Source organism: Schistocerca piceifrons, chromosome 6 (assembly GCF_021461385.2).
Source record: "Schistocerca piceifrons isolate TAMUIC-IGC-003096 chromosome 6, iqSchPice1.1, whole genome shotgun sequence".
NCBI classification, from domain to species: Eukaryota; Metazoa; Arthropoda; class Insecta; order Orthoptera; family Acrididae; genus Schistocerca; species Schistocerca piceifrons.
Window position 1 is genome coordinate 401,683,832 of NC_060143.1, and position 22,645 is coordinate 401,706,476.

The window sequence follows — 22,645 nt, forward strand, 5'->3', positions numbered from 1 at the left end:
GAATATTGCACAGAGCATAATTTAATCATCACTAACATGGTTTAAGAATCATGAAAGAGAATTGTATATGTGGAAGAGACATGCAGACACTGGAAGATTACAGACTGATTGCATAATCACAAGACAGAGATTCTGGAACCAGATTTTACATTGTAAGACATTTCCAGGAGCAGATGAGGACCCTGATCACAATTTTTTTGATATAAATTATAGATTGAAACCGAGGAAATTGCAAAAAGATAGAAATTTAAGAAGCTGGGACACAGATAAGTTGAAAGAACCAGAGGGTATTGAGAGTTTGAGGCAGCATTAAGCAATGATTGACTACCATGAAAGGAAGGAACACAGTAGAAGATGAATGGGTATCTTTGAGCAGAGGATCAAATAGGTAAAAAGACAATGTCTAGTAGAAATCCTTAGATAACACAGGAGATACTGAATCTAACTGATGAAAGGAGAAAATGTAAATATGCAGTAAATAAACCAGGTGAACCAGAATATAGACATATAAAAAAATGTAACTGCACCTTGTAGAGACATATGTCGTGTTCACATGAAAAAAACTGAAAATTGTACTAGTAAAAGCAGTGTGTGTACAAAATTGTAGTGATCAACATTCTGAGTGATATGGAAAAATTTACACCTGAAAAGTGTGAGCCATCACGAAAATTCCATATAGTTTCACATCATAGCCAAACTGTTTCAGATATGAATACAAAACAATTAATGTCTAAAGAGTGTTGTGAACCATTATTGCTATAAAATTGCATATATTTATGCATGACAGTCAAAATTTTCCAAATAAGTGAACTACAATTACTACTAAAACAAGTTTTAGTGATAAGCATGAAAGAGTGAAGAGTGATGGCAATGAAATTTGTAAACACTGCACCAATGGAGCAAACAAATCAGCAATGAGACACAATGGCAACAGAACCAAGAATCTGTTGCAGAAAAGGTAAAATACTCTTATCTTAACAGAAACCCATGACAGAAATGTGGCAAGTATTTTGCAAGAAAATAACAAAGATTTCCAAACAACTGGAATGATAAATCTGGGTGCAAGTATGTTAACTGTTGCTGATGGCAATATGCAGGAAAAAATTAAAGATAAAAATGAATATGTCATTTGCATAGCTAGTGCCAACATTGGCACAAGAAATGAGGCACAAAACTGTTTGGCAAAACTTGAAAAGTTCTTAGAAGTTAAAAAAACTGAAAACAAAATAATTACAATGGTGTTTCACAAACATGACCTAATATACAATTTGTGTGCGTAAACAAGGAGATACAAAAACTGAACATCAAAGTCAAACAGATGTGTGCTTTATTTGGAAAATGTAGAATAGTGGATATAGATAAAATGGACAAATGCCTGCATACCAAACATAGGATGCATCTAAATATTGAAAGCAAAAAACTTGTATGTGAGAAAACAGGTAAAATTATTGTAGAATAAGATGATTTACACAAGGTTATCAATCACAAAGGTAACAGGAATGCTTTTTTAGAGTGAAACACAACAGTCTAATCCTTACATACTGGAATGTTCAGTATATAATGAATAAAACAGAGCACTTGGATGTATGCCTGAATTAATCAAAACTACATGTTTTCATAATGAGTGAATTAGGTCACAAGGTAGAGGACACTTATGGATACATGCTAAGAAATTATGAATTCATAAATTTGTACTGTAGAAGGACACATAAAGATTGAGGGGTAAGCATTTTAGCAGAAATGATATAACATGTGAATAAGTTAAATGGACTGATGATCTGAGTAAAGAAGTGGTTGAGGTTGCAGCAATAAATTTAATGCTAGGGAACAACAACCTGATTATTGCAGGTCTGCACAGGTCACCTGGAAGCAGTATTGAAGAATTTTTCAATTGTCTGAAGGATGTGCTGGGGAAATCATCAGTGTATAAAAAGCATGTGCTGTTTGTTGAAGACATCAACATAGACTCTTTAAATAACAGCAATAATTATTTGTGTTATGTTGGCTTACTTCAGTGTTATAAGTGTTATCACATAATTAAGAACCTACAAGAATTACTGTAGAAACATAGACATGCACTGACCACAGTCTCATAAATGTAACAAAGGAGTACATAAAAATAACCACCATAGGAAATGACATATCTGACCACAAAGCCCTTTCTATGGAAACTGATGTAGGGACTGCGGATATATCTAAAACTGATATGTTTATGTATAAAATAAAATTTAATTATAATAAACTAATGAAAGCATTAGGCAATGAAAAATGTGAACTGGTTTACAGTGCAGCAAATATGAAAGATAAATGGGAAAATTTCTATAGACTATTCAATAAAACTTTAAATGAAACATGTGCTTTAGTAAAACAAGTAAACAATGCTATTAATCACAAAATTGAGAAGTTCCCTCCAGAAATCATTGAACTGAGAGAGAACATCAAAGACTGTTAAGTAATCTTTAGAGATACCAATTTACAATACCATTTAACAAGATACAAACTGCTCAAAATAAAACAAAAAACAGAGGTTCAGTGAAGGGGATAAAAACTGACACAAAAAACTATGGGCCAATATTATTAACTTCAGACCTTGGGAAATTATTAGAGAAAGTAATATTAATTCAATCTGAGGCATATTTCATCAATCATAATCTATTTAACGATCTACCACATGGTTTAGAAAAGGAAGATCTAGGGTAATAGCAGCAGCAATTTTTATACATAAAATATTAAACAAGCTAAATGAAGGAGACAAGGTAAAAGGCTTCTTCCAGGATATCAATAAAGCTTTTGATACTGTGAATCATACAATTCTACAGTTGTGTATGGGAGCTGCATGGTCTGAGGTGCCTTGTCATGCTCTATGCAGCTCCCCCCAATGGAGGTTTGAGTCCTCCTTCAAGCATGGGTGCATGTTTTGTCCCTAGTGTAAGTTAGTTTAAGTTAGATTAAGTAGTGTGTAAGCTCAGGACTGATGATCTCAGCAGTTTGGTCCCATAAGACCTTATCACAAATTTCCAATTATAATGCATAAATTAGAAGCATATGGGATGAGAGGGGTAGCTTCAGAGCTACTTATCTCCTATTTGAAAGACAGGAAACAGTTTGTCAAGCTAACTTACAAAAGGAATTAATAGTTGGTAACAACCAAATAAATCCATAAGATACTTCAATGTGGTGTGGCCCAAGGAAGTATATTGGGGCCTTTTCTGTTTCTTGTGTACATTAACGATTTAATTGAACCCCAAAGCTGCAAGGTTTTAAGCTACACTGATGACACATCCTTTGTCAGCAGGGGCTGTGATATGAAAACTACTACAAACAGTAGTGAAGTCAATTATAATTATCTGTCAAGGTATCTTACTGCAAGTAAGCTACTCTTACATAAAGAGAAGACAGTAACAATGCAATTTATGTTTAGTTATAGTCAGAATATAAATAGAACTCTAGTTACATCTCTGTTGGACCTTAGCTACCCAAACAAACAAATTTTTTGGTGTAACTGTTGCCAAACACCCATCATATTAGTAAGAAAATCAGTACAATTGTGTATCCACTGAAATGGGTCTCAGCTTTCCTGGCCCTGATAGCTTGAGATAAATATACTTTGGAATGATACACCCATGTCTTTGGTATGGTACTCAGATATGGGGTGGGGCACCAGCTATCTTTGCAGACACGCTCTTCAGACTGCAAAAACAAGGCAGTAAAAGTGGTACCTGTGGTACATGGAGAGAGCCTCGTAGAGAAATCTTCAGAAAATATAAAACACTAACCTCTACCATCCTGCAGCAATAATGTTTGTGAAACAAAATCCAGAATATAACACGACATACAGTAATGTACATATATACAACACATGGAGAAAGGAAAATTTTCACAGAACTTCAAGAAAAGAAAGGCTGCAGACTGTAGTCCACATACAGTAGGAACAATCTTTTATAACAGACTTCCATCTGACATCAAGACAGCTCAAAACTGTGGGAGTTATCTTTCCAGTCTCCCACCACCTCCCAAAGTCCCACAGTCCGGCCACAGAGGAGCATTCCCCTCGTAACTCAGTACCATCTGAAACTGGAGCAACTGAATTACATTCTCCTCCAGGGTTTCGATTACCTCTCATTGTGCCCTGAAATGAGAAATGTCTTACCCACTATCCTTTCCACCCATCCTAGCATTGTATTCCACCGTCCACCTACACAATATACTCGTCCATCCTTACACAACCCTTGCTACCAATCCCTTACCTCATGGCTCATAACCCTGTAATAGACCTAGATGCAAGACCTGTCCCATACGTCCTCCTACCACCACCTGCTCCAGTCCGGTCACTAACATTACGTATCACATCAAATGCAGGGCTACCTGTGAAACCAGTCATGTGCTCTACAAGCTAAGCTGCAACCACTGTGCTGCATTCTATGTAGACATGACAACCAACAAGCTGTCTGTCCGCATGAACGGCCACCGATAAACTGTGGCCAAAAAAGAAGTGGACCACCCTGTAACTGAACATGCTGCCAAACATGATACCCATTATACCAATGACTGCTTCACAGCCTGTGCCATATGGATCCTTCCCAACTACACCAGCTTTTCTGAATTGTGCAGGTGGGAACTTCCCCTGCAGTACATCCTATGTTTCCGTAGCCCTCCTGGCCTCAACCTTCATTAGTCACTGTCCTCATCCATCCAGCCCCCTCCCTGTTCCCATTCCAGCACTACACAGCCGTCATTTCACCGCCAGTCTTTTAATTTCTTTTATTTTTATTTTTACTTCTCTCCTTTCCTCTACTTACCCCCTCCCCCTCCGCACCTTCTCTCCTACCCTCCATCTAAACTGCAACACTTCACTGTCCACCACTCCCACCATACTATCCCTCCGCCTCCCCACCCTAGCCTCATCCTTACCCCCACCCAGTCGCCACTCCCATCATGCACTGGTGCTGCTCCTCGCAGTGTAGTTTCAGTTCTCTGAGACTGCAGATGTGTGTGCAAGTTGCGCTTGCGTGTGTGTGTGTGTGTGTGTGTGTGTGTGTGTGTGTGTGTGTGTGTGTGTGTGTGTGTGTGTGTCTACTGCTGACAAAGGCCTTAATGGCCAAAAGCTATGATTGTGTGAATCTTTTTATTGTGCTTATCGTGGCTTGGCATCTCCCCTATATGGTGAGTAGCAACTTTCCTCCTCTCATATTGTTACATTCCATCCTGGATTTTCCATTGTTTGAGCCAAAATAGCATAGAAGTGAAAATGGTTCAAATGGCTCTGAGCACTATGGGACTTAACTTCTAAGGTCATCAGTCCCCTAGAACTTAGAACTACTTAAACCTAACTAACCTAAGGACATCACAAACATCCATGCCCGAGGCAGGATTCGAACCTGCGACCGTAGCGGTCACGCGGTTCCAGACTGTAGCGCCTTTAACCGCTTGGCCACCCTGGCCGGCCGCATAGAAGTGAATGTAGTAGTATTTCTTGATTTATGAAAAGCATTCGACACAGTACCACACCTATGCTTATCATCAAAAGTTCAATCATATGGGGCATCAAGTGAAATTTTTGACTGGATTGAGGACTTTTTTAGTAGGAGGACACAGTACGTTATCTTGGATGGAGAGGCGTCATCAGGTGTAAAGTAAATTCAGCTGTGCCCCGGGGAAGTGTGGTGGGACTCTTGTGGGCCATACTAATAGTATCTTCAGACTTATTGCAAATGGTGTAGTTATATATAATGGAGTACTGCCTGAGGAAAGCTGCAGACATATTCAGTCAGATCTTGATAAAATTTCAAAGTGGTGCCAAGACCGGAAACTTGCTTTAAACATAAAATCGTGTACTTCACAAAATTAAAAAAAAGTAGTATCCTATGATTAAAATATCAGTGAGTCATTGTTGGAATTGGACAACTCATACAAATACATGTGGGTAGCACTTTGTAAGGATATGAAATGGAATGATCACATAGGCTCAGTTGTGGGTAAAGCAGGTGGTAGTCTTCTGTTGATTGGTAGAATATTGGGGAAGTGCAATCAGTTGACAAACATGATTATTTACAGATTACATGTGAGACTCCTTCTATAATATTGCTGAAGAATGTGGGACCCATACCAAATAGGACTAACAGGGGATATTGAACGTATACAGAGAAGGGTGCATGGGAGAGTGTTACAGTGAAGCTGAAGAAAGTGAACTGGCAAACTCTTGAAGATAGATGTGATGTACCTTGAGAAATTCTACTAACAGTGTTTCAAGAACTGGCTTTAAACAATGACTCTAGGAATAAACTATGGTTACCTATATGTATCACTCATATAGGGATCCTGAAGACAAATTAGAATAATTACAGCACACACAGACGTATTCAGATGACCTTTCTTCCCTTGCTCTATATGTGAATGTAATGGGAAGAAACTCTAATAACCGCTACAGTGGGCTGTACCCTCTGCCATGCACATCACAGTGGTTTACATAGTATGGATGTAGATGTAGATGCAGTAAAGATGGGTGTTGGGAATGTTTATCATCTTTGTTATGTGTAGTGTTGGTAGTAATAATTTAAATAAATTTGGGCCAAACAGACAACTACATGCTATGTCACTTTTGAGATATGTGCAGGATGATATTCCAAAGTGATGGAAAGAAAAAAATAAAATTAATTGTGTAAGGAATCTTTCAACTAGAGACAGTGTATTGTGGTGGTGACACATCAGAGAAAGAAGCAAAATGTTAAGTAATTTTATAAATTGTTTTTGGAGGAATACTGAACCAATGAGAAGTAAAGAGAAGTTAAAATTGGTTTTAAGAGAGCACCTAGTTACAGAAGAGATGGGAAGTCCACGAGGGAATATTTTGAAGGTGTGTTGAAACAATTAGAATACCTTGACAATTAATATGAGGATGAAGAGGTAACTGAAATGTTGTAATGCAAATTACTGAGTAGCATTAAGGAGGTCTATAAAATGTCAAGTTCTGAAATTGTGAATTATTTATGTTGAAATATACGATGAGAGGGATGAGTAAAATGAAAGACATTGTAACTAAGATTTCTGCCATTATGCTGGACCAAGGTGTCGGCTCCCAGCTCAAAAGTGTACCTGTGTAATGAAAATATTTAAGGAAAAAGAGATTTTAGTATAGATAGACAGTGTTAACACTAGATGTATAGTATAAAATAGTAATGCACATGTTTGTGAATTAAAAGAAAGTAAAAAGCCAATTAGCATAAGGAGACTAAGTAAAAGCCCCGCGGAGTGGCTGTGTGGTTTGAGGTGCCATGTCACGGTTTGCGTGACTCCTCCTGCCAGAGGTTCGAGCCCTTCCTCGGGCATGGGTGTGTGAGTGTTGTTCTTGGTATAACTTAATTTAAGTTATTTAAATAGTGTGTAACTCTAGGAACCAATGACCTCAGCAGTTTGGTCCCTTAGGAATTCACACACATTTGAACTAATTAAAAATATAGTTAATTTACAGAATGAAGAAAATGTGGGACTGGATAAACTAGAAGTCACTGGTTCAGCTGGAGAAGGTTGTAAGGAGAAAGAGAAGAAAATTCGAACACATCTGTGAGCATAACTGAAGAACTACACAATGTAGAGGAAGAAACTGGAGTGAAGAATGAAAATTTGCATGATAATGAGTGGAATATTTTTCAAAAAAAAAAAAAAAAAAAAAAAAAAAGAAAAAGAATGAGATGTGATATTGATACGGATATTAATAGTGATTTGGAGGAAGTAATGGAAATGTTGAAGTAGGTGATGTGAAGCTTGAGGTGAAACACATTTAAGTCCAGGAATCAATACTTGAGAAAGAAGAAGTTAAAAATTTTTATGTAAGAAAGGAAACGAAGAGTGATAGTTATACAATATACTCAAGAGTCAATCCAGACTGAGCATCAAAAACTGGGGCAAGGAATCTAAAGTGGTAAAAGGAAGAAAGAAGATGAAGCCACCTGGCAAGAATAGGATATGACAGATGAGATTGTTGCAAACAATTGGTGGTGATTTTATGCTTGATAAAGAAGAAAGGGAAGAATCTGTACAACCCGTAATAAAAGTGGAAATAAATGGAAATGAAGAAGAATCATTTTTGGACACCAGGAGTGAATTATTAGTGACTGATATTTTTAGAGAGGAAAGAAAACCAGTACACATGCCAGTAATTTTTGAGAACATATCTCTGGAGCACAGCAGTAAATTTATTATTTAAAACTGAATGTAACAGTCACAACAGCAGTAAACTTTTTTTATACATAAGGTTACTGGTTTTGGTCTTACACCATCTTCAGACCCACACCACGATGGCAGATGGTGGCTGTGAATGGAGCTGGCACTACATTTTCACGAATGCTAATTGTACTGCAGTACGGTTTAGAGCAGTTAGTGTCCATAGAGGTGTAGCACCTGCTCCATTCACAGCGACCATCTACCACCATGGTGTGGGTCTGAAGAGGGTCAAAACAGACTGACACTGATAACCTTACATGAAAAAAAAGTTTATTGCAATTGTGATTGTTTATATTCAATTTTAGACACGAGAATTTAGGGGCAATGGGAAAGTCAACCAAATCACTAAAGTATCAGTTATTGGTTACTGATCTAGTACAAAGAAAGGAAATGAAAGTGAAATTCTTCATGGTAGCAGAACTAAATGTAAGCATAATTTTAGGAATGGCTTTATGAAAGAAATATTTTTAAAATGTATACTGTGAAGATGATAATGTGTGTCTCAAGCTTTTAAGAAAGAGACTGAGTAGAGTAATGCAATGAGAAAATTAAAAATAAAGAATGCTGGAGAAAATATACAGTGGAAATGAATCAGTTGAGTCTTAAGAGAGATGACATATGACACTGAAGATCAAGAAACAGAAAAGCAAGTTAGGAAGAAGTTTCAGAAGTTCAAAGTATGACTAAGGAACAGAAACAAAAGTTATTAGACATCTTGTTGAAGCATCATGTAATATTTTCTAACAAGCTTGGTGAGTTATCGTATTTACTCAAATCTAAGCCACACTCGAATCTAAGCCACACCTGAAAAATGAGACTCGAAATCAAGGAAAAAAGAAAATTTCTCGAATCTAAGCCGCACCTGAAATTTGAGACTCGAAATTCAAGGGGAGAGAAAAGTTTTAGGCCGCACCTCCAAATCGAAACAAAGTTGGTCCATTGTAATATGAGAAACAATTTAGCTTGAATGAATGACGATAAAGCTACAGTAGTTTGGTTCGAGTCGTAAGCTTAGCAGTTAAGCTTTACCAGGTAGCCATTGCTATGTGTCAGGCGCTCCGTCCATATTTATTCGGGTACCCTTCCTTTTTCATCTGCTTCGTCTGGTTTGAATTGATTGCTTATTTTTCTGTGATCTGATAAGTGCCGTTCTCTTTGTTATAGGTGTTTACGTCACTCTAAGCTGAAAATGCATTACTGTACTGTGTCATGCATTGTTTGTCGCATTCTGATAATGAGTGTCTACAGCCTGTCATCGCTCATGGCATGGCTTGCTTTTGTGCACGCTACCGCCGCTTACAATTAAAAAGAGAGAGAGAGAGAGAGAGAGAGAGAGGGATTGTCTCATTAGCGAGACAATGGCAAGAGACTGCTATTTGTTGTTATTTACACTGCTGCTTTCTTTGATAATGATCAACAAGAACCAAATAATAGACTGCGTATGATAGATGATGTTCTGAACGAAAGTTTAGTGAAAATTTTTCTCCGTTTGAAAATCTTTGCCGGCGCCTCTTTAGTACATTACATTCTGCACAGAAATTAGAGTCATCTTAGATTTAAAAATCTAGTCAATTGCCGTGCTTCATTTCTGACTGTATCACTATTAGGCATAAGAATAATACAAATATAAACATGAGATAATATGTATATTCTTTCGCATTTGCTGTTGTTTCACTCTAGTTTCGTAGTTTATTAGGCAGGCAGGATTTAAACGAGATAGCAGCAAACATGAAAGAATACATGGCAAAATGTTTATATTCATATTATTTTTATGGTGAAGAGAATACTGCATGTGATTCACACTTCATAAAAGTTCCTATTAGCAACCATCTCTTCTCCAAGTAGGAAAAAATTTGGAACGTAGAGTTGGCCATATTGACAAACATCCCAAACAGTCTTGCCAGTTGGATTTCCGTAGTACATTGAAATGCTGCTACATTTGAAAATGAACAATACAGCATTTGTATTTACTTAATTGGATAATGTATGAAAAGGCAGTGGTCGAAACTCGGGGCAGAGAAAAAAAAGCTCATTTTCCACCTTTTTTTATTTATTTACTGACTCAGAGATTTTCGCGCCAGTATTTATCTTTGTGCCTGCAAAGCATGACTGTGTAGCACTACATATATTCGACAGCAGAAGTTAGTTGAGGCGGCACCTACCAACATTTTTCAGAACTTCTGCTTACTTTGCTCTCGTTTCTAGGCCACAGGTGTTTTTTTGGATTACAAAAACCGGAAAAAAAGTACGGCTTAGATTCGAGTAAATACGGTAATAAATATATCCTGTCAGTGATCTGAAATTGTGCAACATTTCTGTAAGTTCTACTTGAAATGTAACCACATATTAATTTTTACATTTCTTTTTTCCAGATTAGATGTATTTTTCACATTATTGGCATAAGTTAAATTTTTTTAGAGTAATGTCTTACCAAATGAGTTAATTCATTTAATGGAAACATGATGAATTTGCAAGTGAACACATGTAAATGACAAAGAATTTTTCCAAATAGTTACATCTTTCTTGTGCAGCCAAATACATATCTCAATTTTTATAATTTTTTAAATGAGTATTCCATTATGTATGATACTTTCTGGATTAAATTTAGTATGTGACCAAGATATTATTGTAGTCTTTCAGTGCTGAATATTGCTCATTAACTTTCTGGAACACAGCACCAGAATTAATACACATCAGTACATGGACATTTTGCAAAATGTTAAGTGCACTATCAAGTTGAAATGCCCAGAAATGTTGACAGATGGCATCACTCTGTTGCAGGATAATGCCCGCCCATATTTTTACCAAGGTAGTTTTGTCTATACAGCAGAAGTTTCATCCTTACATATTCTCTGTACAGTTCCATTCTCTCCCGATGTGACTTCCTTATTCTTGAAGCACTAAAGAAAATGAATCGTGACCATCAATTGACTTTGGATGAAGGGGAACATGCCTGGGTATAATCACAGCTTCATAGACAACCACAAACATTTTTCTCTGAAAGCAGTGTCTGTCTTGTCCCACAGTGGTGTAAATGTTTTAACAATTATGGTAATTACTTTTGAAATAATAACAGTTTTTTTATTTATTTATTTTTTCATCTATCTCATGTTTATTTGAATGATACTTACATTTAAAAATTTTGTGTTCTAAAATGTTACAATCTCAAAATTTTATTCTTTCAAAAATCTGGAAGTACAGTTCAGTGCATCTGATTTTTCTGTATGTAGAAACATATACTTACACTACAATAACAGCTTGTTTATTGTTAAAATTAGAAAATTTCAGTACCTAAAAAATTCTCTGTGGACATTAATACTTGGCTCTCATAAAATAGTACCTATTATTTTACTATTTTATATTTTGACAGCTGTGAGTTATTCAGGATAACTTCAGTTCCCAATTTGTTTTTGTATATTTTCCTTTGCTGTCATTTATGTTAATATTTAAAATTAAATAGCTCAATATTTTACAAATTTTTAACTTCTGTATTACACGTCTATAAATAGGTGTCCCACACAATGCCACAGTCAGTAGTGGGCAAGCATTAAATCAGTACAGTCACTATGTTATTAATCAGTCAGGCCCAGCAATGAGCTTGCAAATGCTCTATGTTTCAGCACATAAAATTCAGTAAGTCTATAGTTGGTATTCAATCATTAAAGTTACCATGACAGTTCATCAGAATTATGTAGACGAATAAGTTTGTCTGTTCCAAAAGTGAACTTCAAGAAATTTTTATTTACTGTCAAATATTGAGACTCCTGCAATTTACCAAGGCATGCAACAAAAAGGAACTTTGTACCAATAAATATGGAAAGATCAGAACATAATTTCTCCCGTATAGTGTAGGATGCTTCACAGATAATCATAAAATCCAACAATCCCAGGAGGTTGATTTAAGAAGAAAGGTAAAAAACCTAGCTCAGTAATACTTCAAGCAGAAGTAATTATGAATATGTCTGTATGAAGGTATATATCACTTGATTAACTTTCTTTGTTAAACTTGTAGGGTATGTTTTTTTCATGCTTATAGTAAGTAGTTTCAAGATAATGTGAAAATAACAATAGAGAAACCATGTCACCCAAGACTATGTATTGCAGGAAAAAGTACCAGGGAAGCTGCCATTTTAAAATTCTCTGTATAGGAATAAGTGTAATTTTCCTATTGTGAATATTTCACTTGTATTTACTACCCCCATAAATGGGAAACTGTCATTTTTTGAAGTTATGTATCTTATTAAAAATACTTCAATTTTGAGTGATTTTATTTGCATGTTAACTTTGCTTTGATGTGACACTTTCCAGACTGTATAAAGATGCCTAACCCATTAATTGGAGTGTAAAGATGGAATCTGGAAGAGATGTGAGAGCGGGTGACTGGAACTGGAACAGCAGGTTGATGGTGAATCAAAAGATGAGTTGATGTATTTTTCATAATTTACTTTCACATTTGGCTAATTGTTTTCATTTCAGCTTTGGAATATTAAATGTTGTCAGTATATTTATGGATATGAAATAATAAAATTATATTGATGACCACCTCAAAGTTTGTCCTTATTTTTTGTGATTACTAATACTAAAGAAAAATTCACTTTTGATTAAAGTAACAGAAAAAATTTACCTATGTTTCTTAAATTTTTCAGAAGCTTATTTTATTACCAGATACATTTTTTGGATTTGTTAACATCATGGATTTTGTAACTGTGAGAATACAGAAACTGTAGGTCGGCAGTTAACTATACGTTACCATACATTGTATTAATTAGAGTTCAAGGCAGTAATATAAATAATGGAGAATTGAGTGTTTTATAAATTTGATGGGTAATTTGTGCAGTGTTATAATTTTTGGTTACCTTTGCATGTGGTTTACAGTGAGTTATTAAATATAGTTTTGACTGAATGAAAAAGATTTTTCTATGTGATCATTATTTACTATCATTCATTTTGGACTGATGGAAGTTTTTGTGTTGGAGTATCGCATAGTTCAATTGAATCTTTTCATCAATGAGTGCCAAGTCTTTCATTACGTTTTGGCAATTGTTCTGATGATGAGCTATGTGTAAAACATGTCAGCAAGTAAAATTTTCAAGAAGTGACCTTCTGATTTTGGTGACTTAATGAAGCAGTGATTTAACACATGCTCAGAAATAATGCTAGGTGATCATGTGTCATTAACAAGGATGTGAAGATCACTGGCCTCCACTCAGAAGAAACAACAGCTTTGAAAAGTGAAATTTCATGTTCCAGAGAGCATATTCTGCTAAAGAAGGCAGAGAAAATTCTCCTAATTGGATAGAGACTTGAGTGTTATGTTTGTACAGCTGATGATGGCAACAGAATAAAAGGAGGTTGACAGACGCCATTTCATAGGCTACTCCTGTGGAATAGTATCAAGGAGGTAGTCAAACCACAATCGATGGTATATATATTGTAACATCCACGAGATAAATTTTAGCTACAGTGTGACGAGAGGAAATTATGCCTCTAACAGTTATAAACATTATCTATCTGACGTATGAAAAAAACAGTGAAATAAATGTTAATTATTTATATAATATCTTATGATGTAATTGGACATATCAATGTGTATCATACAAAGACAATGATAATTGTAAATTCCTTTTATGATCTGCGTTTGTGTTCCTTTGTTTTTACCTTTTGTTGGTTGGCTTTTGTAGGTTGTGGATGCAAGACGCATATCAAACTGAGGTCTGTTAAGAAATTGTAATTATTTGTTAATTATTACTTGAGAATAGAGTTCATTATTATTATAAATATGAGTAAATAATTTGTAACTTTAATTCCTCTCTCAATAAGCATTATCTGTGTTAATTATTTCTTTCTGCTGCAAGGAGTGCAGCCATTGATGATAGCAATTTGTATTGCATTTTTATCTGTTTTCCTTACGAAAATGTCAAAGGTTTGCTTGATGACAATTAGTCTAAATAGGGCACAATATGAAAGTAAAGTTTAATAAGCATTTCAAATACTTATCCTATTTCCTCTAACAGTAGAAAGCCTCTATCAATTGTCTGCCACCATCTTAACAATTATCTCAGCGCCAGATTCAAATTATGCAACTCCGCAGACGTAAATGACGAAGGCAATAAAAATGTGTAAAAATAAATGTGCACCGGTGGTCCCGAACTCATTTTAATGAAAATAATTGGAATTAGATTGGTTCTTTAAAAACAGTGCTCATAGCATGATCCTTATAACAAACTTTTCTAGCTAATGTATGGAGCCAAAGTTAATTACGCACAAGTTGCGATAAATATTGTTTCAGGTAACATACGTCAGTGTTGTGCGTGGCTGATATTCGGTGGTTTTAATGATCATTTTGCTGAAGATATTTGTTTACATCATAATCAATAGTTTTATAGAATCTGTTGTATGAACTGTGATTTAGTGACACTTACACAACTTACAGACAACAACTTAACACAATGTTAACTTGGAGTTCTTTAGCAGCTTGACCAAATCTTTAGCCGGGACAAAAATTATTTAGTAATTACTCATTGTAATAAAATAAGATTATCATTTTCATTTACAAATTAGTTAAATACCAAACCACTGAATAACACAGTGAACGCCACAATATTATCACTCAGCAAGATGTGGAGAGGTTTATAATTTAAATGAGGTACTTGTCCAGGAATCTAATGGTCATAAACTTTATGTTATTGCATGTCCTCCCATTGCTAGCCAAAATAATGGTCATTTAAATTTCTTCCAACATAATGGTTGGAACATCCTATATCTGGATAGAGTGTCCTCACACTAGCAAGCAATAGTGATATCAGCAATGAAGGTATGTCTAGTAATAGTTTATGAGTAGTGAAATGATTATTACCATATTTATTTTACTTGTCAATTATAGAACCGAAATGTGACTGATTAAAGTAACCATACCTCCTTCTTGAATTCTTCCTAGCAAATAACATATTTTGCAAGTAAAAGTGGAAATACTGTTTCAGTGATAAATAGTAACATTAATAACAGTTATAATAATATTAGTGAGTGTGCTATTAATGCAGTGAAATGTAGGCTACTTGTGGCAGGAAAGTTAATCAAATTATAATAATTTGACAGTAACAACAGCCACATCAGCATGAACAGAGTATACCTTGTCCATCATTTCATGTATCTCTCTAAAAGAACAATAAAGAGGGGGAGAGACAGAGAGAGAGAGAGACAGAAGGAGGGGGGGATGGGGGGGGGGGGGGAATTGGAGGATGCTGTTTGTTCAAAAACACAGTACTGTATGTCATTATTCATGATCCACATGTTATTGTAAATAAAGAGCATCTCCAACACAAGAATAAATATACATGATGAAACACACTTTTCAGTTCAAAATACATATATTATTAATGCAGATTTTAGAAACACAGAAATATGTTACCTGTGACAGTAACTGTCACCTGTCCATTTCCAGTTGATGGATCATCCTCATCTGTGACTTCAAAATCTGGTAATGGTTGATTTTGCCAATCATAAAGTCGGCTTCCAACACGTTGTGTCTGCAATGAAAAGAGAGTATTGGACTGGCTGGCAATAAAACATTATTGTTACCTTTCAATAATGCAAGCTCATAAAGCTATGTGCAGATATATTATCTGATCAAAAGTATCTAGACACTGCTGTGTGATGTGGAACTGAACTTCTAGGTGTCATGAGAGGTGCAGCCACTAGTATAAAACAAGGCAGAGTTGTGTTGTCAGTAGAGAAACAGTAACAGGAGAGTTGTTGGTCAGGAGTGCTCAGTGACTTTGAACATGAACTATTAATTGGATATCACTTAGGTAACAAATCTATTGGTGGCATTTCATCCCTTCTAAAGCTGCCTAATTTGACTGTTAGTGATGTGACTGTGCAGTGGAAATGCAAAAGAACAACCACAGCTACACCAAAGCCAAGCAGACCTCATGTGGTAATCGACAGGGATGGTCGAGCATTGTGGAGGGTAGTTGTAAAAAATCACCTGAAATCAGAAGAAGGAATCACTTATCAATTTTGAAGTCTACCAGCAATCTAGCTAGTGTACAGTGATTGTAAATAGGGAGTTGAAGGAATGAGGTACAATGCACGAGCAGCTCCTCGTGAACAAGACGTTTCTGTAGTCGATGCTAAGTGACACTTGAGGTTGTGTATAGAGTGACACCACTACACAGTGGATGGCTGACAATGAGTGATGAATCATACTATACCTTGTGGCAATGTGATGGAATTGTCTGGGTTTGGCAAATGCCTAAAGAATGTTAGCTGCCATCTTTTGTAGTACCTACAGGAAAGTACAAAGGAGGTGGTGTTATAGTATGGGGGTATTTTTTGTGGTTAGGTTCTGGTTTCCTTATTGCACTTCAGAAAATCATAAGTGCAGAAGGATAGGAACATATTTTACAGCATCGTGTATTGTGTACAGTAAATGAATAGTTCAGCTGTTTTTATCAGCATGACAATGCACCAGTCATAAATCGTCATCTGTGAGGCAATGGTTTATGGAAAATAACATTCCTGAAATGGACAGACAGACACCTAATTGAAAATGCCTCCAGCAGAGTTCAAGCCATCATAAAAGACTGCTATATTTAAAAAAATAAGTGATACTCAATATACTACTGAGGAGCAATACCATGTTAAATGTCACAGGCCAAATACTTTTTGAAAAATTAAAATATAAAATAAGAAAACAATTTTTTCTTTTCTTTTTGGTAACATGCTTTTCAAAAGACAACAAGAAGCCTGTTACTATGATGAATGAAATCCACAGCTACAACACTCTTGAAACAGGAGTGATAGATGTCCTGAGTTGTCAGCTTTTTTTTTATTTTATTTTAATTTAAATGTTGGAATCGATGTGTGTGACTGTCAGGTTATGACTGCTACAATTATTTCTTAGTTTGTATCAGTGCCACTTTAAACTGAGCAAATCTTAAATGTACTGAAAGGGAAAAAATCATCTGACAAAATTACAAGATGATATAATGGAAAATCCATACATAACTTCAGGATGGGAAATTCCAACTCAGGCTCATGCCAACAGATACAGAATCAGCAAGTACTTAGAGTTTTTTTCTCCTGAAAGTAGTTATTACCCAACCATGTTGCTTTACAGTGGTACACAATATAAAATTGTGGAGTGATATCATGTTAGTAGAAGCTGTAATATAGAATTTTATGCCAGTAAATGTTTAAGCACTGCCCTAATCTATACGTTTGTTAATGATTTTTTTTTTTTTGTATCTACTCATACCTTTGTATATTCCTAACATTATTAAAAAGGAAAAAATCTCTTAATGTTCTGTAAAATTGTTTCATTCTGTCGTGAACTGGCTTTTGGCTTCTTCGACCATCTTATGAATGCTGCAAGTACAGATAAACAAGATATGCAACTTACACAGATATTATTTGTATACAAGATACAAAACTGACAGAATGTTTATGTATGAAAATATTACACTTTTTTGGTCACATAGAAATAATTACAATAACTAAAAAAGGGAGTAAATAAATTTTTTATGTGGAGGTTCATTTAACAACAGGTGAGATATAAGACAGATTTACAGCTTTTATAATGAAAACATAATTTGACAAAGGGGAAAAGGAAAATTGAGTCTGATCATTTAATACTAGACTGGCACTCTATGTCGTGTGCTAGTTAATTTCCAGTATTTCTGGTAGGGTCATGTTTATGAATTTTTTTTTTTAACAGAATGTAATACTTCACATTCTACATCACCTGAATGGTTTTCTTCTAATGGAGGTTGAATCTTTCTTCCTTAATCTGCAGCTTCTCTCCTTTTTAAGGAGCATAATTACCACAGCTCTGCCTGACAGAGCAATATAAAGTTTTTCACACTGCTTGCAAGTGATTTAATATACACCACTGTATGCCAAGAGTTACAGTTTGTCTTTACTATCAAATAAAAATTTTTGATATGCTATTGGTCAAATGGTCAAATGGCTCTGAGCACTACGAGACTTAACATCCATGGTCATCAGTCTATGCTATTGGTATTATAAAATTAAGGTCTGTAGTTCTGAGACTTTAACTTTTTGCAAGGTTGTCTGAAATTTTGCCAGTATATGGGATTTTGCACCCGACTTTGCAACTACTGAAAGATGTTGTTGGTGAATGTACAGAAGTTGGCTAATTATTTGCCGTTTCTCTTTTTCTTAATGCATTATCCATCAGTGCAGAGCTATAGGAATTGCTGGAAGCAATGTGTTTGATGGTCTGCTGTTCTGTTTGAAAGGCTGAGTCAGATATTGGAATGATATGAGGCTATGCCTGACTGAATGGAATGCTGCATGTTTATGACTGTGTGAATACTGGGAGCTTGCAGGGATTACTGTATTATTAGCTATTCATTTCTATAAATGTTAAATAAGTGTCTTCTTGTATTAATATCTAAATGCATAGACGAGCCTCTCAGCTTCATTGTAAACTGCATTTTCTTATGTTGCAAGTTTAAGTTCTGTAGTAATGTATCTAACTGTCCAGCAGTACTGGTCACAAACACAGTACATCATTGACGTATCTAAATCAGCATTTTATTTTTCAGTTCAATGGCTCTCTCTGTAAGAAAATTTGTTCAAAATTGTCCATGTAAATTTCAGATAGTATAGGACTAAGAGATGAACCCATACTTAGGACATCAGACTTATTTTAAAATTAAGTAATTCTGTTTTACCCACAGTTTCAAAACAAGTACTATAGTCAGTTTGGTAGCACAAACAGAAAATTCAGTTAATTTTATTCTTAATAAATGCTGCCCCGATGGAAAAAAAAAGTACACTTGGAAAGATGACGTCAATTTTGATTTGATAATGGCATATACCACCTGGGAGATAGTAGATGTACTGATAATGGTTTGAGTGTTGTCTGCCAACAGGCAGTATAGTGGCATAGCTACCAGAGTGCCATCTGTGTCTCCCTTTAACAGGAAATGGTCACAGCCAGAAGGCTCAGTGTAGTGGAAACAAGTGAAGCAAGCAGGCAACCATGCCATGCAGATCCACTTGTGCTTTCCACAGCCAACAAAGCAAGTTTGAAAGAGTCAAATTATGACCTTCCAAGTGGTGGGATGGTCCTTTTGGAATTGCCATAAAAATTGTACATGCTGCATCAGTTGTGCAACAATGCTGGTATCAGTGGCCACCTGAACATTCATACATCCATAGACAAGGTTCTGGATGCCCATGTAGCATAGACATCCACCAGGCTTGTTGTACTGTAGGAGAACAGTGGTAGAATGTACAGCTACCATAGCACAGGTAAGAGGGCTTGTGAGCCCAGATCTTACAATGCAAACTGTTGCAAAACTGTTATTACCAGTGGCACTACTGGCAAGCATGATGCTAGCCAATCTTTCAGTCATGTCACAGCATTGATGTGCATGGCTTGATTGTTGCTATCAGATGAACACTTTGAAAATCAAATGGTGCAAGCTCATCTTCAGTTATGAAAGCAGATTCCACCTGAACAAAAGTGGTGGTTGTCTGTATGTATGACATAGACCTGGTGAACGCTGTCTCGTAGAGGGCATTCACCCAAGACACACTGGCCTCACCACAGGCCTTGTGGTCTATGGTGTGATAAGCTACAACTAGCATTGATCTTTGGTGTTTCTCAGGGGATGTTAATCAGTGCTTGGTATGTGCAGAATATTGTTAGACCTGTTCTTTTGCAGTTCCTATAACAGGAAGTTGATGTGTTGTTCCAACAGGATAATGCTCACTCACACATTGCCCGTGAAACTCAATATCTTCTACAAGACATGCACCAACTTCCCTGGCCTGCATGATCTCTGGACTTGTCTGCAATCAAGCATGTGTGAGATACTATGGGACAAGAAGTGACTCTTGTGACTTGGTCATCCAACAACTCATATGGAACTATGTGAACAGGTCAAGCATGCAGTGCATAACATATCTCAGGACACTATTTCCCATCTGTAAAACTGGCTGGATGGCAGAGTCAATTTCTACATTGCTGGGCAATGGAGGCTAAAATAATGAAATTATTGTGCTTCAAAACGTGCAATTTTAAAAAAAAAGAGATTTTTTATATATTGATGAAAGATTATCAGATTCCCAGCTGTTCGGTAGTAATAAGATACTGTAACATTTTGATGAGTGTGACAGTCTTCATCAGAAGATAATGAGTATTACACTAACTGAAATGCTGCACTATTTTAACACCATCACCTGGCTTGAAACTTGACAACTTTTCATTGGTGGTGTATGCTGGGAAACTATATATTCACATGCATAAGTGTCATCATCACAGCCATATGATGAGTATTTAATGTTGTTGACAACTCATGCATAAACAATATCAAAGTACTACACAAGTCACCACTAACTATAAAGAAACAAGTCCAGCTGTATACACTTCTTTCTGGATGTCATTCTCCGCTTTACATATAAAATGTACTACATATCAAATTTAGCAGTGCACCTCTGAAAAGTTTGAGAACATTCACTTGTGGATAAAAAACAACACTAATTGTTAAAAAAAAAATCATACAGAATGATGACACTACTCAAATTACAAATTAGCTCTGAAGGATAATCAGAAGCCTCAATAAAAATCTTTGCAAAGTCTGCCAAAAGTAGCGTATTGAGGAGAATACCAATGTAAAGGTACTTGAAAGAAAATGGAAGGTTAGAGCTCAACATCCCACTGATAACTATGTCATTAGAGATGAGCAAAGGGTTGAATGGGACAAGGATATGGAAGAAAACTAGCCATGCTCTGTCCAAAGGAACAATTCCAACATTCACAATATGTAAGTTAGGGAAACCACAGAAAATTGAGATTGGCTCATGGGGATTTGAAATCAAGTCCTCTCAGATAAAAGTACAGTGATTGTAACACCTCACTCAGTAAGGATACTATAGTTTCACAGCCAGCAATGTAGATATTTGCTCACGTATCACATTTCTGTCAAATTACGATTCATGAGGAATATAGCACAAGACATACAATCACACTACTCATACCAAAGTATGTCTCAAAAACAAACCAAATCTTCTTTCTGTGAATCAAAATTTGTTTTGTCCTTTCCCTTTGCAGTGGATTACTTCCATATCTGCAAGATTACTCTATAATTCACACTTAAGTGTTTGGTTGAGGTCTTATTAAACACTTTGACTATTTCTCAACCATTCCATTCTCAAATAGGATGTCAGAAAAATGAAGCCCTAAATCTTTCAATGTGAGCTCCTATTTAATCATGGTAATAATTTCTCCCTGTGTTGGTGGAAATCAATAAAATGTTTTCATTTGGAGGAAGAAATCAGTATTGAAATTTCATGAAAAGATCTCACCACAATGAAAAAAGGCTTTGTATTAATGATTGACATCCCAACTTGCTTATCACATCTTTGACACTCTCTCTCCTATTTAATACAAAACAAGCTGCCATTCTTTGAACTTTTTCAATGTCCTCTGTCAATTCTATCTGGTAAGGAGCTGATACTATGCACCAATACTAAGGAAGCAGATGGACAAGTGTATTGTGGGCAGTCTCTTTAGAAGATTTGTTGCACCTTGAAAGTGTTCTGCCAATAAAACACGATCTTTTGTTCACTTTCGTCACAACATTTACTATTTGATGGTTCCATTTTAAGTTGTTCATAATTGCAATCCCTAGATTTTTAGTTGAAATGGCAGCCTTTGATTTTGTATCATTTATCATGTAATTGTATATAAAAACAAAGATGAGGTGACTTACCGAACAAAAGTGCTGGCAGGTCGATAGACACACAAACAAACACAAACACACACACAAAATTCAAGCTTTCGCAACAAACTGTTGCCTCATCAGGAAAGAGGGAAGGAGAGGGGAAGACGAAAGGAAGTGGGTTTTAAAGGAGAGGGTAAGGAGTCATTCCAATCCCGGGAGCGGAAAGACTTACCTTAGGGGGAAAAAAGGACAGGTATACACTCGCACACACGCACATATCCATCCACACATACAGACACAAGCAGACATATTTAAAGACAAAGAGTTTGGGCAGAGATGTCAGTCGAGGCAGAAGTGTAGAGGCAAAGAAGTTGTTGAAAGACAGGTGAGGTATGAGTGGCGGCAACTTGAAATTAGCGGAGATTGAGGCCTGGCGGATGACGAGAAGAGAGGATATACTGAAGGGCAAGTTCCCATCTCCGGAGTTCGGATAGGTTGGTGTTGGTGGGAAGTATCCAGATAACCCGGACGGTGTAACACTGTGCCAAGATGTGCTGGCCGTGCACCAAGGCATGTTTAGCCACAGGGTGATCCTCATTACCAACAAACACTGTCTGCCTGTGTCCATTCATGCGAATGGACAGTTTGTTGCTGGTCATTCCCACATAGAATGCGTCACAGTGTAGGCAGGTCAGTTGGTAGATCACGTGGGTGCTTTCACACGT

At 36.2% G+C, this 22,645-nt stretch overlaps 1 protein-coding gene across 1 annotated transcript in view; it reads right to left on the bottom strand.

Moving 5' to 3' along the window:
• The window catches only part of LOC124803346 (cadherin-23-like), a 326,146-nt gene that overhangs the window by 164,548 nt on the left and 138,953 nt on the right, over positions 1 to 22,645 (bottom strand). Inside the window, exon 12 of the mRNA XM_047264532.1 lies at positions 15,629 to 15,746. Within this exon, the coding sequence (XP_047120488.1) occupies positions 15,629 to 15,746 (118 nt within the window). The remainder of the gene's footprint in view (positions 1 to 15,628; positions 15,747 to 22,645) is intronic.